This window comes from Staurois parvus, unplaced genomic scaffold (assembly GCF_062004578.1).
Source record: "Staurois parvus isolate SC_StPar_1 unplaced genomic scaffold, SC_StPar_1.0 ptg001969l, whole genome shotgun sequence".
NCBI lineage: Eukaryota > Metazoa > Chordata > Amphibia > Anura > Ranidae > Staurois > Staurois parvus.
The window spans coordinates 36,344-57,445 of record NW_028319765.1 but is presented as its reverse complement, the minus strand read 5'-3'; the positions used below and the strand labels follow the sequence as shown (position 1 = coordinate 57,445).

General features: G+C 52.7%; 1 protein-coding gene across 1 annotated transcript in view; it reads left to right on the top strand.

Moving 5' to 3' along the window:
* Positions 1 to 21,102, top strand: part of LOC149433132 (protein mono-ADP-ribosyltransferase PARP10-like) — a 59,841-nt gene that overhangs the window by 2,718 nt on the left and 36,021 nt on the right. The window contains exons 2-3 of the mRNA XM_089664612.1: positions 15,635 to 15,786; positions 18,671 to 18,910. Of these exons, the coding sequence (XP_089520738.1) occupies positions 15,635 to 15,786; positions 18,671 to 18,910 (392 nt within the window). The remainder of the gene's footprint in view (positions 1 to 15,634; positions 15,787 to 18,670; positions 18,911 to 21,102) is intronic.

Genomic DNA, 21,102 nt, shown 5'->3' with positions numbered 1-21,102 from the left:
AGGTGTTGTAGTTTTAGGTGTCGTAGTTTTAGGTGTCGTAGTCGTAGGTGTCGTAGTTTTAGGTGTCGTAGTTTTAGGTGTCGTAGTTTTAGGTGTCGTAGTTTTAGGTGTCGTAGTTTTAGGTGTCGTAGTTTTAGGTGTCGTAGTTTTAGGTGTCGTAGGTGTCGTAGTCGTAGTCGTCGTAGTCGTAGTCGTCGTAGTCTTAGGAGTCGTAGGTGTCGTCGTAGGTGTCGTAGGTGTAGTAGTCGTAGTCGTAGGTGTCGTAGTCGTCGTAGTTTTAGGTGTCGTAGTTTTAGGTGTCGTAGTCGTCGTAGTTTTAGGTGTCGTAGGTGTCGTAGTCGTAGGTGTCGTCGTAGTTGTCGTAGTCGTAGGTGTCGTAGTCGTAGGTGTCGTAGTCGTAGGTGTCGTAGTCGTAGGTGTCGTAGGTGTCGTAGTTGTCGTAGTCGTAGGTGTCGTAGGTGTCGTAGTCGTAGGTGTCGTAGTCGTAGTCGTAGGTGTCGTAGTCGTAGGTGTCGTAGTCTTAGGAGTCGTAGTAGGTGTCACAGCTGTGCGTGTCCAATCACAGAACCACAGCTCAGCCCCTCTCTCTCCTTATTGACTCACTGGCTGTGATTGACATTCCCCATAACTGAGGTCCTCCCTCCCCCATAACTGAGGTCCTCCCATCCCCCCAATAACTGAGCTCCTCCTTCTCCCAATAACTGAGGTCCGTCCCTCCCCCTCATAACTGAGGTCCGTCCTCCTTCTCCCAATAACTGAGGTCCGTCCCTCCCCCTCATAACTGAGGTCCGTCCCTCCCCCTCATAACTGAGGTCCGTCCCTCCCCCTCATAACTGAGGTCCGTCCCTCCCCCTCATAACTGAGGTCCGTCCCTCCCCCTCATAACTGCGGTCCGTCCCTCCCCCTCATAACTGAGGTCCGTCCCTCCCCCTCATAACTGAGGTCCGTCCCTCCCCCTCATAACTGAGGTCCGTCCCTCCCCCTCATAACTGAGGTCCGTCCCTCCCCCTCATAACTGAGGTCTGTCCCTCCCCCTCATAACTGAGGTCCGTCCCTCCCCCTCATAACTGATCTCCTCCGTCCATCCACAATTGAGCTCCTCCATAACTGATCTCCTCCGCCCCCCCTATAACCGCTCCTCCGCCCCCCCCCATAACTGAGCTCCTCCGCCCCCCCCCTATAACTGAGCTCCTCCGCCCCCCCCTATAACTGAGCTCCTCCGCCCCCCCTATAACTGAGCTCCTCCGCCCCCCCCCATAACTGAGCTCCTCCGCCCCCCCCCATAACTGAGCTCCTCCGCCCCCCCCCTATAACTGAGCTCCTCCGTCCCCCCCATAACTGAGCTCCTCCGCCCCCCCCTATAACTGAGCTCCTCCACCCCCCCCCTATAACTGAGCTCCTCCGCCCCCCCCTATAACTGAGCTCCTCCGTCCCTCCACAACTGAGCAGCTCCATCCCCTCATAACTGATCTCCTCGGCCCCCCCTATAACTGAGTTCCTCCGCCCCCCCCTATAACTGAGTTCCTCCGCCCCCCCCTATAGCTGAGTTCCTCCGCCCCCCCCCCCCCTATAACTGAGCTCCTGCATCCACCAAAACTGAGTCTCCCCCCAAGTGACCTCCTCCATCCTCCAAAAGTGTGCTCCTCTACCCTCCAAAACAGAGCTCATCCACCCCCAGTACTGAGGTCCTCCATTCCTCTTTTTAGTTTTACTGCCCTTCTCTGGACTCTGTCCAGTTCCAGCAAATCCTTCCTGAGGACTGGTGACCAGAACTGGCCGGCATACTCCAGATGTGTCCGAACCAGAGTAGAGTGGTAGAGTCATAGTTTTATCCCCCCCCCCAACCCTCTCCTCTCCTCCCCCCAAAGAATTCTAGCTCTGTCTCCTCCCCATGCCCTCTCCTCCCCCCAAAGAATTATAGTTTTATCTCCTCCCCATTTCCTCTCCTCTCCTCCCCCAAAGAATTCTAGCTCTGTCTCCTCCCTATGCCCTCTCCTCTCCTCCCCCAAAGAATTCTAGCTCTGTCTCCTCCCTATGCCCTCTCCTCTCCTCCCCCCAAGAATTACAGTTTTATCTCCTCCCCATTTCCTCTCCTCCCCCAGGGAATTCTAGCTCTGTCTCCTCCCCATGCCCTCTCCTCCCCCAAGGAATTCTAGCTCTGTCTCCTCCCTATGCCCTCTCCTCTCCTCCCCCCAAAGAATTATAATTTTATCTCCTCCCCATGCCCTCTCCTCCCCCAAGGAATTCTAGCTCTGTCTCCTCCCCATGCCCTCTCCTCCCCCAGGGAATTCTAGCTCTGTCTCCTCCCTATCTCCTCCCCCAGGGAATTCTAGCTCTATCTCCTCCCTATGCCCTCTCCTCTCCTCCCCCCAAAGAATTATAATTTTATCTCCTCCCCATGCCCTCTCCTCCCCCAAGGAATGCTAGCTCTGTCTCCTCCCCATGCCCTCTCCTCCCCCAAGGAATTCTAGCTCTGTCTCCTCCCCATGCCCTCTCCTCCCCCAAGGAATTCTAGCTCTGTCTCCTCCCCCAAGGAATTCTAGCTCTGTCTCCTCCCCCAAGGAATTCTAGCTCTGTCTCCTCCCCCAAGGAATTCTAGCTCTGTCTCCTCCCCCAAGGAATTCTAGCTCTATCTCCGGGGTAAATCCTCTTTCAATGCTGATATTCTGCTGGCTTTGCTTGTTGCAGCTTGGCATTGCATGCTATTGCTGAGTCTGTCGTCTGTTAGGACCCCCAGATCCTCCTCCATCCTCCATTCCCCCAGAGGTTCTCCCCCGAGAGTCTAACTCACATTTATATTTTAAGCCCCCAAGTGCATTACTTTACATTTTCCTACGTTGAACCTCATTTGCCCATGTTTCTCCCCCCCCCCTTTATTTTATTGAGTTTCTATACCGTGTTGGGAAATGATTGCCCTACTTAGCTTTGTATCGTCCGCAGACACTGGGATGGAGCGATTTATACCGACCTCGATATCCATAAATTAAACAAAATTGTCCCTAGGACAGAGCCCTGGGTACCCCTCTTACCACTCCAGACCAGAGTACATGCTATTACCGCCCTCTGGATGCACCTAGAGCATTATTAGGTACTGGATCTAATCCCTTAGCAAAGTCCAAATCCACCAAATCCACAGGCCTTCCATATCTAGATGGCAGCTCACCTCCTCACAGAATGTTAGTGGATTGGTCTGGTAAGAACGGCCTTTTGTAATCCATGTTGGTTACTACTAATGGTACTATTTCCACCAGAAAATTCTTGGCTGTAGTCCCTTCTCTTCCCCTCCAATAGTTTACATACTATTAATGTTAGTCTGACTGGCCTGTAGTTTCCATCTATACAGTATCTCCCAGAAATGAGCCCCCACCTCACATTTTTGTAAATATTTGATTCTCTCTTTTCATGTGACAACACTGAAGAAATGACACTCTGTTACAATGTGACGTAGTCAGTGTACAGTTTGTATAACATGGAAATTTGCTGTCCCCTCAAAATAACTCAACACACCGCCATTAATGTCTAAACCGCTGGCAACAAAAGTGACTCCACCCCTAAGTGACAAGGTCCACATTGGGCCCAAAGTGTCAATATTTTGTGTGGCCGCCATTATTTCCCAGCACTGCCTGAACCCTCTTGGCCTGGAGGTCATCAGAGCTTCACAGGTTGCCACTGGAGTCATCTTCCACTCCTCCATGACGTCATCATGAAGCTGGTGGATGTTGGAGACCTTGTGCTCCTCCACCTTCCGTTTGAGGATGCCCCACATATGCTCAATAGGGTTTAGGTCTGGAGACACGCTTGGCCAGTCCATCATCTGAACCCTCAGCTTCTTCAGCCAGGCAGTGGTGGTCTTGGAGGTGTGTTTGGGGTCATTATGTTGGAATATTGCCCTGCGACTCAGTCTCCGAAGGGAGGGGATCATGCTCTGCTTCAGTATGTCACAGTACATGTTGGCATTCATGGTTCCCTCAATGAACTGTAGCCCCCCCAGTGCTGGCAGCACTCATGCAGCCCCAGACCATGACACCCCCACCACCATGCAGCCCCAGACCATGACACCCCCACCACCATGCAGCCCCAGACCGTGACACCCCCACCCCCGCGCGGCCCCAGACCGTGACACCCCCACCCCCGCGCGGCCCCAGACCGTGACACCCCCACCCCCGCGCGGCCCCAGACCGTGACACCCCCACTCCCGCGCGGCCCCAGACCGTGACACCCCCGCGCGGCCCCAGACCGTGACACCCCCGCGCGGCCCCAGACCGTGACACCCCCGCGCGGCCCCAGACCGTGACACCCCCGCGCGGCCCCAGACCGTGACACCCCCGCGCGGCCCCAGACCGTGACACCCCCACCCCCGCGCGGCCCCAGACCGTGACACCCCCACCCCCACGCGGCCCCAGACCGTGACACCCCCACCACCACGCGGCCCCAGACCGTGACACCCCCACCACCATGCTTGATTGTAGGCAAGACACATATTGTACTCCTCACCTGGTTGCCGCTACACATGCCTGACACCATCTGAACCCAATCAGTTGCTGTTGGTGTCATCAGACCACAGGAGGCGGTCCCAGTAATCCATGTCCTTAGTCTGCTGGTCTTCAGCAAACTGTTTGCGGCTTTCTTGTGCATCATCTTTAGAAGAGACTTCCTTCTGGGACGACAGCCATGCAGACCAATGTGATGCAGTGTGCGGCGTATGGTCTGAGCTCTGACAGGCCAACCCCCCACCCCTACACCCTCTGCAGCAATGCTGGCCCCACTGACAGGCTGACCCCCCACCCCTTCACCCTCTGCAGCAATGCTGGCCCCACTGACAGGCTGACCCCCCCCACCCCTTCACCCTCTGTGGCAATGCTAACCCCACTGACAGGCTGACCCCCCCCCCACCCCTTCACCTTCTGCAGCAATGCTGGCCCCACTGACAGGCTGACCCCACCCCCCCTACACCCTCAGCAGCAATGCTGGCAGCACTCATACATCTATTTCCCGAAGACAACCTCTGGATATGACGCTGAGCACATGCGCACAACTTCATTGGTGGACCATGGCGAGGCCTGTTCTGATTGGAACCTGTCCTGTTACACCGCTGTAGGGTCTCGGCCCCTGTGCTGCAGCTCAGTCTCAGGGTCTCGGCCCCGTGCTGCAGCTCAGTCTCAGGGTCTCGGCCCCCGTGCTGCAGCTCAGTCTCAGGGTCTCGGCCCCCGTGCTGCAGCTCAGTCTCAGGGTCTCGGCCCCCGTGCTGCAGCTCAGTCTCAGGGTCTCGGCCCATGTGCTGCAGCTCAGTCTCAGGGTCTCGGCCCATGTGCTGCAGCTCAGTCTCAGGGTCTCGGCCCATGTGCTGCAGCTCAGGGTCTTGGCAATCTTCTTATAGCCTCGGCCATCTTCATGTAGAGCAACAATTCTTTTTTCAGATCTTCAGAGTTCTTTGCCATGAGGTGCCATGTTGAACTTCCAGTGACCAGTATGAGAGAGTGAGAGCGATAACACCAAATGTAACCTACCTGCTCCCCATTCACACCTGACACCTTGTAACACTAATGAGTCACATGACACCGGGGAGGAAAAATGGCTACTTGGGCCCAATGTGGACCTTGTCACTTAGGGGTGGACTCAGTTCTGTTGCCGGCGGTTTAGACATTAATGGCGGTGTGTTGAGTTATTTTGAGGGGACAGCAAATTTCCATGTTATACAAACTGTACACTGACTACGTCACATTGTAACAGAGTGTCATTTCTCAGTGTTGTCACATGAAAAGAGAATCAAATATTGACACAAATGTGAGGGGTGGGACTTCTGGGAGATTCTGTATATCTCGGCCCTTTTTTTTAATATTGGTACCTTGTTTGCTTTTTGCCAATCAGCTGGTGCCATTGCAGTCAGTAAACTGTCCTATGGATTAGGGAGAATGGCCTCGCAATCACTTGGCCAAGTTCTTTGAGAACTCTCGGGTACAAGCCACCCAGTCCTGCTGATTTGTAAACATTAAGCTTTTCCAGTTTTTATTTTTTACACTGGTTTTTGTTAGAAGATGTTGTCCTTGTAAGTGTCGTATCTGTGACTGTTTCTGTAGGTGACCTACCTGTAGGCTTCGTATCTGTAGATGACCTACCTGTAGGCTTCGTATCTGTAGATGACCTACCTGTAGGCTTCGTATCTGTAGATGACCTACCTGTAGGCTTCGTATCTGTAGATGACCTACCTGTAGGCTTCGTATCTGTAGATGACCTACCTGTAGGTGTTGTACCTGTGGATGATGTTCTTGTACAGCAGATAACGTACCTGTAGATGACCTACCTCTAGGTGTTGTACATGTGGATGACGTAACTGTAGGTGGCATACTTGTAGATGACCTACCTGTGGATGATGTTCCTGTACAATAGCCGACCTACCTGTAGATGTTGTACCTGTAGATGTCCGATGTGTCATACAGTACCTGTAGGCTTTGTACTTGATGATGTTCCTGTAGATGACCTACCTGTGGATGATGTTCCTGTACAGCAGATAACGTACCTGTAGATGACCTACCTCTAGGTGTTGTACATGTGGATGACGTAACTGTAGGTGGCATACTTGTAGATGACCTACCTGTGGATGATGTTCCTGTACAATAGCCGACCTACCTGTAGATGTCCTATGTGTCATACAATACCTGTAGGCTTTGTACTTGATGATGTTTCTGTAGATGACCTAACTCTGGGTGATGTACATGTGGATGATGTTCCTGTACAATAGCCGACCTACCTGTAGATGTTGTAGATGTCCTATGTGTCATACAATACCTGTAGGCTTTGTACTTGTTGATGATGTAACTGTAGATGTTGTACCTGTAGATGATGTTCCTGTACAGCAGATAACGTACCTGTAGATGACCTACCTCTAGGTGATGTACATGTGGATGATGTAATTGTAGGTGGCATACATGTAGATGACCTACCTGTGGATGATGTTCCTGTACAATAGCCGACCTACCTGTAGATGTCCTATGTGTCATACAGTACCTGTAGGCTTTGTACTTGATGATGTTTCTGTAGATGACCTAACTCTGGGTGTTGTACATGTGGATGATGTTCCTGTACAATAGCCGACCTACCTGTAGATGTTGTTGATGTCCTATGTGTCATATAATACCTGTAGGCTTTGTACTTGTTGATGATGTAACTGTAGGTGTTGTACCTGTGGATGATGTTCCTGTAGATGACCTACCTCTAGGTGTCCTACCTCCTAGATGACATGCCTGTAGGTGTTGTAAGTTGTCACTTTCTAGGGAATATGCTCCCACTAGGGAGCAGACTGGGCAACCAGGTAGGTAGCAGCAACTGAGACTAGGCAGTGGCGTTGGCTTTGGAAGAGGCAAAGGTGGCTACGGTGAGTCTGGGATGGGCTAGATACCTGAAGGCAGGGGTGAAAAGAGCCCTGCATGACAGCAGAAGTGAGAGCCCTTAGAAGGGCACAGGCTCTAAGGTGCCCCTGATGATGGAGATGGATTTGGCTGCTGGCAATATCCATGTTTCAGCCCTCCAACTCACCTGAGCAGGCAGCCAGTGGGATCTGGGACTAGGTTGCTGTAGAGAGTCCTTAGTAGCGTTGGAGTACAGGACTCACCAATCAGAGGGTAACTCAATCCAAGCAGGCAGAAATGCCCAAACACAGAGACACTGGGAATGGCTGAAGGTGCACAGTATTACAGGGGGCCACTGGAAGCCGGCAGCAGGCAAGGGTGTTTAGGGCCACAAAGCAGGATGTGGACAAGGAGTGCACAGGTGTGGACAAAAAATAGCAAAAGCATGGAGGGAAATGCACAGGTGCTGAAGAGCAAATACTGGCAAGATCCAATGAACACACTGGAAGTATGTAAAAAATAAACAAGTTCCTTACAGTGCTGGGGCACCGGATACACAAGACGGTAGGTAACACAATAGGTGTGTGCAAGACCACACAGGAACATGGGGATCACAGAAGCAGGAACCAGACCAAGGAACACGAGGATCACAGGAGTAGGGCCCAGACTGAGGAATACGAGGATCACAGAAGCAGGAACCAGACCAAGGAACATGAGGATTATAGGAGAAAGACCTAGACTGAGGAGCACGAGGATCACAGGAGTAGTGCCTAGGCTGAGGAACACGAGGGTCACAGGAGTAGTGCCTAGGCTAAGGAACACGAGGATCACAGGAGTAGGGCCTAGACTGAGGAACACGAGGATCACAGGAGCAGGGCCTAGACTGAGGAACACGAGGATCACAGGAGCAGGAACCAGACCAAGGAATATGAGGATTACAGCAGAAAGACCTAGACTGAGGAACACGAGGATCACAGGAGCAGGGCCTAGACTGAGGAACACGAGGATCACAGGAGCAGGGCCTAGACTGAGGAACACAAGGATCACAGAAGCAGGGCCTAGACTGAGGAACACGAGGATCACAGGAGTAGGGCCTAGACTGAGGAACACGAGGATCACAGGAGAAGGGCCTAGACTGAGGAACACGAGGATCACAGGAGCAGGGCCTAGACTGAGGAACACGAGGATCACAGGAGCAGGGCCTAGACTGAGGAACACGAGGATCACAGGAGCAGGGCCTAGACTGAGGAACACGAGGATCACAGGAGCAGGGCCTAGACTGAGGAACACGAGGATCACAGGAGTAGGGCCTAGACTGGGGAACACGAGGATCACAGGAGTAGGGCCTAGACTGAGGAACACGAGGATCACAGGAGTAGAGCCTAGACTGAGGAACACGAGGATCACAGGAGTAGGACCCAGACTGAGGAACATGAGGATCACAGGAGCAGGGCCTAAACTGAGGAATATGAGGATCTCAGGAGAAGGGTCCAGACTGAGGATCACAGGAGCAGGACCCAGACTGAGGAACACGAGGGTCACAGGAGTAGGGCCCAGACTGAGGAACACGTAGATCACAGGAGTAGGGCCTAGACTGAGGAACACGTAGATCACAGGAATAGGGCCTAGACTGAGGAATACGTAGATCACAGGAGTAGGGCCTAGACCAGCAATGGGCAAACTACGGTCCGGCGGACCTTTTAATCCGGCCCGCGGAGCTAGGCTCCCGCTAGGCTCCTCTCACAGTCCGCCCTGAAGACCGGTGTAGCATGAAAATCTGTCTCCTATGAGGATCTGTCCCCCTCGACGTATCTGCGCATGTGCCGGAGATCGCCGATCGGCTGCTAATGCCTGAAACTGGCACATGCGCAGATACGTCGAGGGGGGACAGATCCTCATAGGAGACAGATTTTCATGCTACACCGGAAGGGCACGGGAACACGGCGAGAGGACCGCGCGGAGCAAAGGTGTCAAGGTCCTACCTTTTCCCAGAGGTTATGTTACTCCATGTGCTGGCATCCATCTTGGATTTCTGCTGAGCATGATGGGAATCTTTTATGCCTTCAGGTCTCTGAGGTCCATCCCCCAGAGGGGTGTGGCTGAGTACATATAAGCCTGGGATCTGCACGTGCTCTTTGCACTTGTGTCTTGTGTCTTTGTCTTGCTACAGCTCTGTGTATACGCTCGTGACTCTTCTGGTATTCTGACTCGGCTTGTACTAAGACCATTCTCTGTGTTTTCCTTCGATCTGACCTTCCGTTGCTGAACCCGGCCCGTGACCTGTGATTCTCTGTCTACTGTTCTGTACTGTTTTGTCCCGTTTTTATTGACCCGGCTTGTCTGACTGCGCTATTGTCATTCTCACCAGCTACATGCCATTGGCGGCGGCCATTACCGCAGCTGGGGTGTCTCGGGGGCTGCGACCTGGTCCCTGGTTGTGTCAAGTCCATCCCCACCATCAGGGGCCCTGGTGAAGGGCAGCCTGGGACTTAGACTCCGCGCCCTGAGGGACTTCAGTCTGTTGGTGGTGGTTGTCGTCAGCCAGTGCGTTACCCTGCCACTAGGCCTACCTGTCCGTTCCACAGCCCTGCCCTGACATTACACAAGTGCCATGAATCCTGACGGTGCAGGTACGCCTTCACTTCCAATGTTGGTCGCCAGACTGGATCAACAGGATTTCCTGTTGGGTCAGTTCGCTCAGGCGTTGCAAACTCTGCTGGCACGCACCGCTCACCTTACTCCTGGTGTTATTAGGCCGGTTGTCACTCCGGTGGTCGCTCCCGCTGCTGTTCCGCTTGCTGTGCCTACCGCCGCGGCTGATGCGCACCCGCGGTGTCCAGAGGTATGACCGGTTCAGCCCCTCTTCCACAGCGCTTTGGGGGTGAGCCGAGTCAGTGTCGTGGGTTCCTCAACCAGGTGGGGATTTACTTTGAATTAATCCCCTACGCTTTTTCCGACTGAGAGGTCAAAGGTGGGTTTCCTCATCTCACTACTCTCAGACAAGGCCTTGGCCTGGGCGAATCCCTTATGGGAGAGGAATGACCCGGTGATTCACGAGTTTTCCGGTTTTGTCGATGCCTTCCGTAGGGTATTCGATGTACCGGCTCGCTCTGCCTCGGCTGCCAAGCTGCTCATGTCTATGCATCAGGGTTCACGGACCGTGGCCGAGTACGCCATAGAGTTTCGTTCCCTGGCAGCAGAGGTGGGTTGGAACAATGAGGCTCTGGTGGCTGCGTTTTCCCATGGTCTTTCTGATGCATTGAAGGACGAGATCGCAGCCAAGGAATTGCCTGTGGAGCTGGAAGCACTAATTTCCTTCCTGATCCTGATTGATACCAGGCTCAGGGAGAGGCCTTCACTCAAGGAACGCCTGCAGAGGCCTTCCAATCGACTGGCACCTGCGTTTTTTATCCCACCCATTCCTCCCTCTCCTCCCACGCCTCCTGGGGATAGATTGTCTGGTGGTGAGCCCATGCAGCTGGGGTTTGCTCGCCTTTCCGAGGGGGAGCGGGCCGCTCGGCGTCGGGAGGGTCGCTGCCTGTACTGTGGCCTCGGTGGGCACTTTTGGCAGTCCTGTCCGGTCCTTCCGGGAAACGCTCGCACCTGAGATCCTGTCGGGGACAGATCTTGGGGCGGCGTACAACCTCGTACGGATCAAACAGGGGGATGAGTGGAAGACCGCGTTTAACACCAGAACCGGTCACTACGAATACCTGGTGATGCCCTTCGGGTTGTGTAACGCGCCCGCAGTTTTTCAGGAATTCATTAATGATGTCCTTCGTGACTTGTTGCAGCAGTGCGTGGTAGTTTACTTGGATGACATCCTGGTTTACTCTGCCTCCATGGAGTCCCATATCCAGGATGTCAAGCAGGTGCTGCAACGATTACGTGAGAACAAACTTTTTTGTAAACTTGAGAAGTGCGAATTCCATCGATCCCAATTTGCCTTTTTGGGCTACATCATTTCTGCGGAGGGATTCTCCATGGACCCTCAGAAGGTTTCGGCAGTTCTGCAGTGGCCTCGTCCCAATGGTCTGCGGCCCGTTCAGCGCTTTTTGGGTTTTGCCAACTACTATCGGAAGTTCATCAGGAACTTCTCCACTCTGGCAAAACCTCTCTCAGACCTAACCAAGAAGGGCAGCAATCCTCACGAGTGGCCATCCGAGGCCATCGTAGCTTTTGAGGCTCTGAAATCCGCCTTCGCTTCGGCTCCGATACTGTCTCATCCCAATCCTGGATTGCCCTTCGTCCTTGAGGTTGATGCATCCGAGACGGGAGTAGGCGCTCTCCTGTCTCAACGTCGGTCGCCCGATGGACCCCTACTTCCCTGTGGGTTCTACTCCAGGAAGCTTTCCTCTGCAGAGTGCAACTACCAGATTGGAGATAGGGAGTTGTTGGCAATCATTCTGGCTCTCAAGGAATGGAGGCACCTGCTCGAGGGCTCCGCAGTTCCGGTCCTCTATCTTACCGATCATAAGAACCTGACTTATCTTTCGGAGGCCAAAAGATTGACACCCCGTCAGGCCAGATGGGCCTTGTTCTTGTCGCGGTTCAACTATGTGGTCTCCTATTTGCCTGGTTCCAAGAATGTCAGGGCTGATGCATTATCGCGGCAATACTCTGAGTTGTCCAGGGAGGACTCTGAGCCAACCTCGGTCATACCTCCGGATCATATCCTGGCTGCCATTCGTACCAGTCTGACTTCTCCCCTTGGGGAGCAGATTTTGGCGGCTCAAACTGACGCTCCTCCCGAGAGACCGGAGGGTAGATGTTTTGTACCCGAGGGGTTGCGCACCCGTCTGCTGCGTACCTACCATAACTCCAAAACTGCCGGGCATCCGGGGAGGAACCAGTTGTCTTGGGTCGTCTCTCGGTTGTTCTGGTGGCCAACTCTCCGTGCCGACATCGCCTCTTATGTAGCGGCATGTTCGATCTGTGCCCAGAATAAATCTCCACGGCATCTTCCAATGGGTCTTCTGCAACCCATTCCCAATGGGGAGCGTCCTTGGTCACACCTGGGCATGGACTTTATTGTAGACCTCCCTGTGTCTCAGGGCCATACGGTCATCCTCATGGTCGTCGATCGTTTTTCCAAAATGTGCCATTGTATTCCACTCAGGAAATTACCAACAGCTCAAGAACTGGCCACGGTCTTTTCCAGGGAGATTTTTCGCCTGCATGGGTTGCCCAAGGTGATTGTCTCGTACTGCGGGAGTCAGTTCGTGTCCAGATTCTGGCGCGCCTTCTGCTCCCAGTTGGGCATTAGTCTCTCCTTTTCTTCAGCCTACCACCCGCAGTCCAATGGGGCTGCGGAGCGTTCCAATCAGGCCTTAGAACAATTCCTTCGGTGTTATATCTCGGACCATCAGGACGATTGGGCCGATCTCCTGCCTTGGGCAGAGTTTGCCAGGAACTCAGCGGTCAACTCCTCCTCCGGGATGTCCCCCTTCATGGCCAACTATGGGTACCAACCCGCGGTATTACCTGAGAGGTTCTCACCACAGGACATTCCGGCTGTGGAGAACCATCTTGCTGCCCTGCGTTCTTCATGGGGGCAGATCCAGAGGGCTTTGAGGGACTCGGCTCAGCGTCAGAAGTTCCAGGCTGATCGCAGACGGTTGCCCACTCCTTCATACCAGGTCGGCGATCGGGTGTGGTTGTCTACTCGTAACCTCAATCTTCGGGTGCCCACACCCAAACTAGCTCCCCGTTTTGTCGGTCCTTTTCGCATTCTCCGCAAGGTGAATCCGGTGGCCTATGCCCTTGCCCTTCCACCTGGGATGCGGATCTCCAATATCTTTCATGTATCACTGTTGAAACCTCTGATCTGCAATCGCTTCACTACCTCTCTGCCTCGGCCCCGTCCCATTCGGGTTGACGGTCATGAGGAGTATGAGGTGAGCCGGATCCTGGACTCTCGATTGGTGCGCGGCCGATTACAGTTCCTGGTTCATTGGCGCGGTTATGGTCCCGAGGAGCGTTCCTGGGTTCCTTCCGCGGATGTCCATGCTCCTGCCCTCCTCCGCACGTTTCATACCTGCTTTCCTCAGAAACCTTTTGTTGAGCCGCGGAGGGGGAGGGGCCCTTGAGGAGGAGGTACTGTCAAGGTCCTACCTTTTCCCAGAGGTTTTGTTACTCCATGTGCTAGCATCCATCTTTGATTTCTGCTGAGCATGATGGGAATCTTTTATGCCTTCAGGTCTCTGAGGTCCATCCCCCAGAGGGGTGTGGCTGAGTACATATAAGCCTGGGATCTGCACGTGCTCTTTGCACTTGTGTCTTGTGTCTTTGTCTTGCTACAGCTCTGTGTATACTCTCGTGACTCTTCTGGTATTCTGACTCGGCTTGTACTAAGACCATTCTCTGTGTTTTCCTTCGATCTGACCTTCCGTTGCTGAACCCGGCCCGTGACCTGTGATTCTCTGTCTACTGTTCTGTACTGTTTTATCCCGTTGTTATTGACCCGGCTTGTCTGACTACGCTATTGTCATTCTCACCAGCTACACGCCATTGGCGGCGGCCATTACCGCAGCTGGGGTGTCTCGGGGGCCGCGACCTGGTCCCTGGTTGCGTCAAGTCCATCCCCACCATCAGGGGCCCTTGTGAAGGGCAGCCTGGGACTTAGACTCTGCGCCCTGAGGGACTTCAGTCTGTTGGTGGTGGTTGTCGTCAGCCAGTGCGTTACCCTGCCACTAGGCCTACCTGTCCGTTCCACAGCCCTGCCCTGACAAAAGGTAAGTGAATTGACACATGGGGGACTTGGGGACTTAATATGGGGGATGAATTAATATGGGGAATGAATTACTATATGGGGGATGAATTACTATGGGGGATGAATTACTATATGGGGGATGAATTACTATGGGGGATGAATTACTATATGGGGGATGAATTACTATATGGGGGAATGAATTACTATATGGGGGATGAATTACTATGGGGGATGAATTACTATATGGGGGATGAATTACTATATGGGGGATGAATTACTATATGGGGGATGAATTACTATGGGGGATGAATTACTATGGGGGATGAATTACTATATGGGGGATGAATTACTATATGGGGGATGAATTACTGTATGGGGGATGAATTACTATGGGGGATGAATTACTATATGGGGGATGAATTACTATATGGGGGATGAATTACTATGGGGGATGAATTACTATATGGGGGATGAATTACTATATGGGGGATGAATTACTATGGGGGATGAATTACTATGGGGGATGAATTACTATATGGGGGATGAATTACTATATGGGGGATGAATTACTATATGGGGGATGAATTACTATATGGGGGATGAATTACTGTATGGGGGATGAATTACTGTATGGGGGATGAATTACTATGGGGGATGAATTACTATATGGGGGATGAATTACTATATGGGGGATGAATTACTATGGGGGATGAATTACTATATGGGGGATGAATTACTATGCTTACTATGGGGGAATATTACTATACTTACTATGGATGACACATACACATCATTCATCTACTCTTGGTCCGGCCCCCGGGTCCAATATATGAACCCATTGCGGCCCTCAAGTCAAAAAGTTTGCCCACCCCTGGCCTAGACTGAGGAACACGTAGATCACAGGAGTAGGGCCTAGATTGAGGAACACGTAGATCACAGGAGTAGGGCCTAGACTGAGGAACACGTAGATCACAGGAGTAGGGCCTAGACTGAGGAACACGTAGATCACAGGAGTAGGGCCTAGACTGAGGAATACGTAGATCACAGGAGTAGGGCCTAGACTGAGGAACACGACGGTCACAGGAGGATACAGACTGGAGAATGTTCACGACAAATTGAGCATCCTCCCGGTGACTCTGTAATGCAGGGATGCTCCCCGCGGGGCTCCAAGTGTTGAATGTCCTTCTGGTGATGGGACATTCCCTGTGCGGCCCCAGAGCATTGGACGCTTCTTCTTCTGGTGTGAAGCCATGAGGAGGATGGAATGAAGGTTTTGGTTTGCTGATTGTGTGATCGATGGGCGCCATCATCGCAAAATATTAGGTCACCTCTGTGCTGTAGATCACACATACGTTGTATCTGAGCCCCAGAAGAAGGAAATCCATGGCAGACGTTCCTCACGTGTGGTGGCTGCATTCGTTTTCAGCTCAGAACAGAAATGTTCTGTTGATTCTGCCGAAATCCTGTGTGGGGGGCTGGAGGAGTTGGTCAGGTGACAGGAGGAGGTCCATTGGATGAATATCTGTGCCATGTCATCTTGTAAGAGTCGCTCACAGTGTCATGTCTGTCCTTCCAGGGCGGAGGTTGAAGTTTTGGGTCTCACTGAAGCCGTGGACAACGACTTTCTTCTTCTTTACTTTGAGAATAAACGTCGCTCTGGAGGCGGGGCCATACAATCCTTCTCCAGGAACGGGTCGGCGGCACTGATCACATTCTCCAATCCTGGAGGTAAGTGACTGCAGACCGACCAATCATCACCTTCCCCAACCCCCCTTACACCCCTCTGTACTATCCTGGTACAACCTGTATACAGTGAGGAACAGAAGTATGTGAACCCCCTGCGATTCTGCAAGTTCTCCCACTTCTCCATCATGGAGGGTCTGACATTCACATTGCAGGGGATTCCCACTCTGAGGACAGAATTCAGGAGATCACATTGTATGATTTGTAAAGAATGTATTTGTCTCGCACGGCTGAACAGAAGTATTTGAACCCCTGAGAAGATCCGTGTTAATATTTGGTACAGAATCCTTTGTCTGCAATTACAGAGGTCAGATGTTTCCTGTAGTCCTTGGCCAGGTTTGCACTGCAACAGGGATTTTGGCCGACTCCTCCACACCGATCTCCTCTAGATCTGTCAGGTTTCGGGGCTGTTGCTGAGCAACACGGAGTTTCAGCTCCCTCCAAAGATGTTCTATTGGATTTAGGTGTGGAGACTGGCTAGGCCACTCCAGAACCTTGATATGCTTCTTATGGGGCCACTCCTTGGTTCTCCTGGCTGTGTGCTTCGGGTCGTTGTCATGTTGGAAGACCCAGCCACGACCCATCTTCAATGCTCTGACCTGTCCCCTTCGCAGAAAAGCACTCCCAAAGCATGATCTTACCACCCCCATGCTTCACAGTAGGGATGGTGTTCTTGGGATGCAACTCATTCTTCTTTTTCCTCCAAACACGATGAGTGAAGTTTAGACCATAAAGTTCTACTTTGGTCTCATCTGACCACATGACTTCCTCCCATGCCTCCTCTGCATCATCCAGATGGTCATTGCCAACCTTCAGACGGGCCTGGACATGTGATGACTTGAGCAGGGGAACCTTCAGACGGGCCTGGACATGTGATGACTGGAGCAGGGGAACCTTCAGACGAGCCTGGACATGTGATGACTTGAGCAGGGGAACCTTCAGACGGGCCTGGACATGTGATGACTTGGGCAGGGGAACCTTCAGACGGGCCTGGACATGTGATGACTTGAGCAGGGGAACCTTCCGTGCAATGCATGATTGGAAACCATGACGGCGTAGTGTTCTACCGACAGTGACCTGTGAAACTGTGGTCCCAGCTCTCTTCATGTCATTGACCAGCTCCTCCCTTGTAGTTCTGGGCTGATTCCTCACCTTTCTTCTCATCAGTGATCCCCCACGAGGGGACATCTTGCATGGGGCCCCAGTCCGAGGGAGACTGACAGTCCTCTTTAGCCTCTTCCATTTTCTAACAATTGCTCCAACAGTTGATCTATTTTCACCAAGCTGCTTGGCAATTGCCCCGTAGCCCTTTCCAGCCTTGTGGAGGTCCACAATTTTGTGTCTGGTGTCTTTTGACAGCTCTTTGGTCTTGCCCATGGTAGTAGTTGGCGTCTGACTGACTGTGGGGTGGACAGGTGTCTGTAAAGAGCTCAGACAGGGGCTACTAAGTGAGATGAATGAGTGGAGTAGAGGGGGACTTTGTAAAGGCGCAGTAACAGGTCTTTGAGAGCCAGAATTCTTGCTGCTTCTCAGGGGTTCAAATACTTCTGTTCAGCCGTGCGAGACAAATACATTCTTTACAAATCATACAATGTGATCTCCTGAATTCTGTCCTCAGAGTGGGAATCCCCTGCAATGTGATCTCCTGAATTCTGTCCTCAGAGTGGGAATCCCCTGCAATGTGATCTCCTGAATTCTGTCCTGAGAGTGGGAATCCCCTGCAATGTGATCTCCTGAATTCTGTCCTCAGAGTGGGAATCCCCTGCAATGTGATTTCCTGAATTCTGTCCTCAGAGTGGGAATCCCCTGCAATGTGAATGTCAGACCCTCCATGATGGAGAAGTGGGAGAACTTGCAGAATCGCAGGGGGTTCAAATACTTCTATTCCTCACTGTATAAGGTGACGGGGTGTGTCTGGTCAGACGGTGGAGGAGGAAGCGGTGTTGGATCGGTAACCTGTATATATGGTGACGGGGTGCGTCGGGTCAGATGGAGGAGGAGGAAGCAGTGCTGGATCGGTAACCTGTATATAAGGTGACGGGGTGTGTCTGGTCTGATGGTGGAGGAGGAAGCGGTGTTGGATCGGTAACCTGTGTATAAGGTGACGGGGTGCGTCTGGTCAGATGGTGGAGGAGGAAGCGGTGCTGGATCGGTAACCTGTATATAAGGTGACGGGGTGTGTCTGGTCAGATGGAGGAGGAGGAAGCAGTGCTGGATCGGTAACCTGTATATAAGGTGACGGGGTGTGTCTGGTCTGATGGTGGAGGAGGAAGCGGTGTTGAATCGGTAACGTGTATATAAAGTGACGGGGTGTGTCTGGTCTGATGGCAGAGGAGGAAGCGGTGTTGAATCGGTAACCTGTATATAAGGTGACGGGGTGTGTCTGGTCTGATGGTGGAGGAGGAAGCGGTGCTGGATCGGTAACGTGTATATAAAGTGACGGGGTGCGTCTGGTCTGATGGCGGAGGAGGAAGCGGTGTTGAATCGGTAACGTGTATATAAGGTGACGGGGTGTGTCTGGTCTGATGGTGGAGAAGGAAGCGGTGTTGAATCGGTAACCTGTGTATAAGGTGACGGGGTGTGTCTGGTCTGATGGTGGAGGAGGAAGCGGTGCTGGATCGGTAACCTGTGTATAAGGTGACGGGGTGTGTCTGGTCTGATGGTGGAGGAGGAAGCGGTGTTGAATCGGTAACCTGTGTATAAGGTGACGGGGTGCGTCTGGTCAGATGGTGGAGGAGGAAGCGGTGTTGGATCGGTAACCTGTGTATAAGGTGACGGGGTGCGTCTGGTCAGATGGTAGAGGAGGAAGCGGTGCTGGATCACTTGCGGGTCACATGTTGGTCAGCGGATTTGGTTGTTTCTCTTCCAGATGCGGAGGGTGTCTTGTCTAAGGGGGAGCACCTCTTACATCATGTGACCGTTCAGGTGAGGCTTCCTCCTCCGTGGGATCCCAGAAAGGTGGCTCTGTGCGGTGTGGATCCGGACACGACAGAGGTTGTCCTGGAATTGTATGTGGAAGCCGTGAGCGGCCGGGCAGAGTTCAGCATTGAGCGCTCTGCAGACAAGACCTCAGTCCTCGTGTCCTTCCAGGAAGAGCTGAGCCAAGAAGGTGGGTGAGACTTCAAAGGCCCCGCTTCCGTGTCCCCGGGCCGTCGCCCCGCTTCCGTGTCCCCGGGCCGTCGCCCCGCTTCCGTGTCCCCGGGCCGTCGCCCCGCTTCCGTGTCCCCGGGCCGTCGCCCCGCTTCCGTGTCCCCGGGCCGTCGCCCCGCTTCCGTGTCCCCATCGTCCATTCTGAGGAAGGCAGACAACCCCAATGAAGCACGATCCCATTCATTCCAGCGTGGAGAATCCTTGCTGATCCCCCCGAGAGGCAATTCCATCTTCCCTGACACTGAACCTTGGGGTCCATCACTAATGACACTAAACCTTGGGGTCCATCACTAAACCTTGGGGTACCCCACTAATGACCCTGAGCCTTGAGGTCCCTCACTAATGACACTGAACCTTGGGGTCCTTCATTAATGACACTGAACCTTGGGGTCCTTCATTAATTATACTGAACCTTGGGGTCCCTCACTAATGACACTGAGCCTTGGGGTCCCTCACTAATGACACTAAGCCTTGGGGTCCCTCACTAATGACACTGAACCTTGGGGTCCCTCACTGACACTGAGCCTTGGGGTCCCTCACTAATGACACTGAACCTTGGGGTCCTTCATTAATGACACTGAACCTTGGGGTCCCTCACTGACACTGAACCTTGGGGTCCCTCACTGACACTGAACCTTGGGGTCCCTCACTGACACTGAACCTTGGGGTCCCTCACTGACACTGAACCTTGGGGTCCTTCATTAATGACACTGAACCTTGGGGTCCTTCATTAATTATACTGAACCTTGGGGTCCCTCACTAATGACACTGAGCCTTGGGGTCCCTCACTAATGACACTAAGCCTTGGGGTCCCTCACTAATGACACTGAACCTTGGGGTCCCTCACTGACACTGAGCCTTGGGGTCCCTCACTAATGACACTGAACCTTGGGGTCCTTCATTAATGACACTGAACCTTGGGGTCCTTCATTAATGACACTGAACCTTGGGGTCCTTCATTAATGACACTGAACCTTGGGGTCCTTCATTAATTACACTGAACCTTGGGGTCCTTCATTAATTACATTGAACCTTGGAGTCCTTTATTAATTACACTGAACCTTGTGGTCCCTCACTAATGACAGTGAGCCTTGGGGTCCCTCACTAATGACACTGAACCTTGGGGTCCCTCACTAATGACACTGAACCTTGAGGTCCCTCACTAATGACACTGAACCTTGGGGTCCCTCACTAATGACACTGAGCCTTGGGGTCCCTCACTAATGACACTAAACCTTGGGGTCCCTGACTAATGACACTGAGCCTTGGGGTCCTTCATTAATTACACTGAACCTTGGGGTCCCTCACTAATGACACTGAACCTTGGGGTCCCTCACTGACACTGAACCTTGGGGTCCCTCACTGACACTGAACCTTGGGGTCCCTCACTGACACTGAACCTTGGGGTCCCTCACTGACACTGAACCTTGGGGTCCTTCATTAATGACACTGAACCTTGGGGTCCTTCATTAATTACACTGAACCTTGGGGTCCTTTATTAATTACACTGAACCTTGGGGTCCCTCATTAATGACACTAAGCCTTGGGGTCCCTCACTAATGACACTAAGCCTTGGGGTACCCCACTAATGACACTGAACCTTGGGGTCCCTCACTAATGACACTGAGCCTTGGGGTCCCTCACTAATGACACTGAACCTTGGGGTCCTTCATTAATTACACTGAACCTTGCGGTCCCTCACTAATGACACTGAGCCTTGGGGTCCCTCACTAATGACACTAAACCTTGGGGTCCCTCACTAATGACACTGAGCCTTGGAGTCCTTCATTAATTACACTGAACCTTGGGGTCCCTCACTGACACTGAACCTTGGGGTCCCTCACTGACACTGAACCTTGGGGTCCCTCACTGACACTGAACCTTGGGGTCCCTCACTGACACTGAACCTTGGGGTCCCTCATTAATGACACTGAGCCTTGGGGTCCCTCATTAATGACACTAAGCCTTGGGGTCCCTCACTAATGACACTGAACCTTGGAGTCCCTCACTAATGACACTGAACCTTGGGGTCCTTCATTAATTACACTGAACCTTGGAGTCCTTTATTAATTACACTGAACCTTGTGGTCCCTCACTAATGACAGTGAGCCTTGGGGTCCCTCACTAATGACACTGAACCTTGGGGTCCCT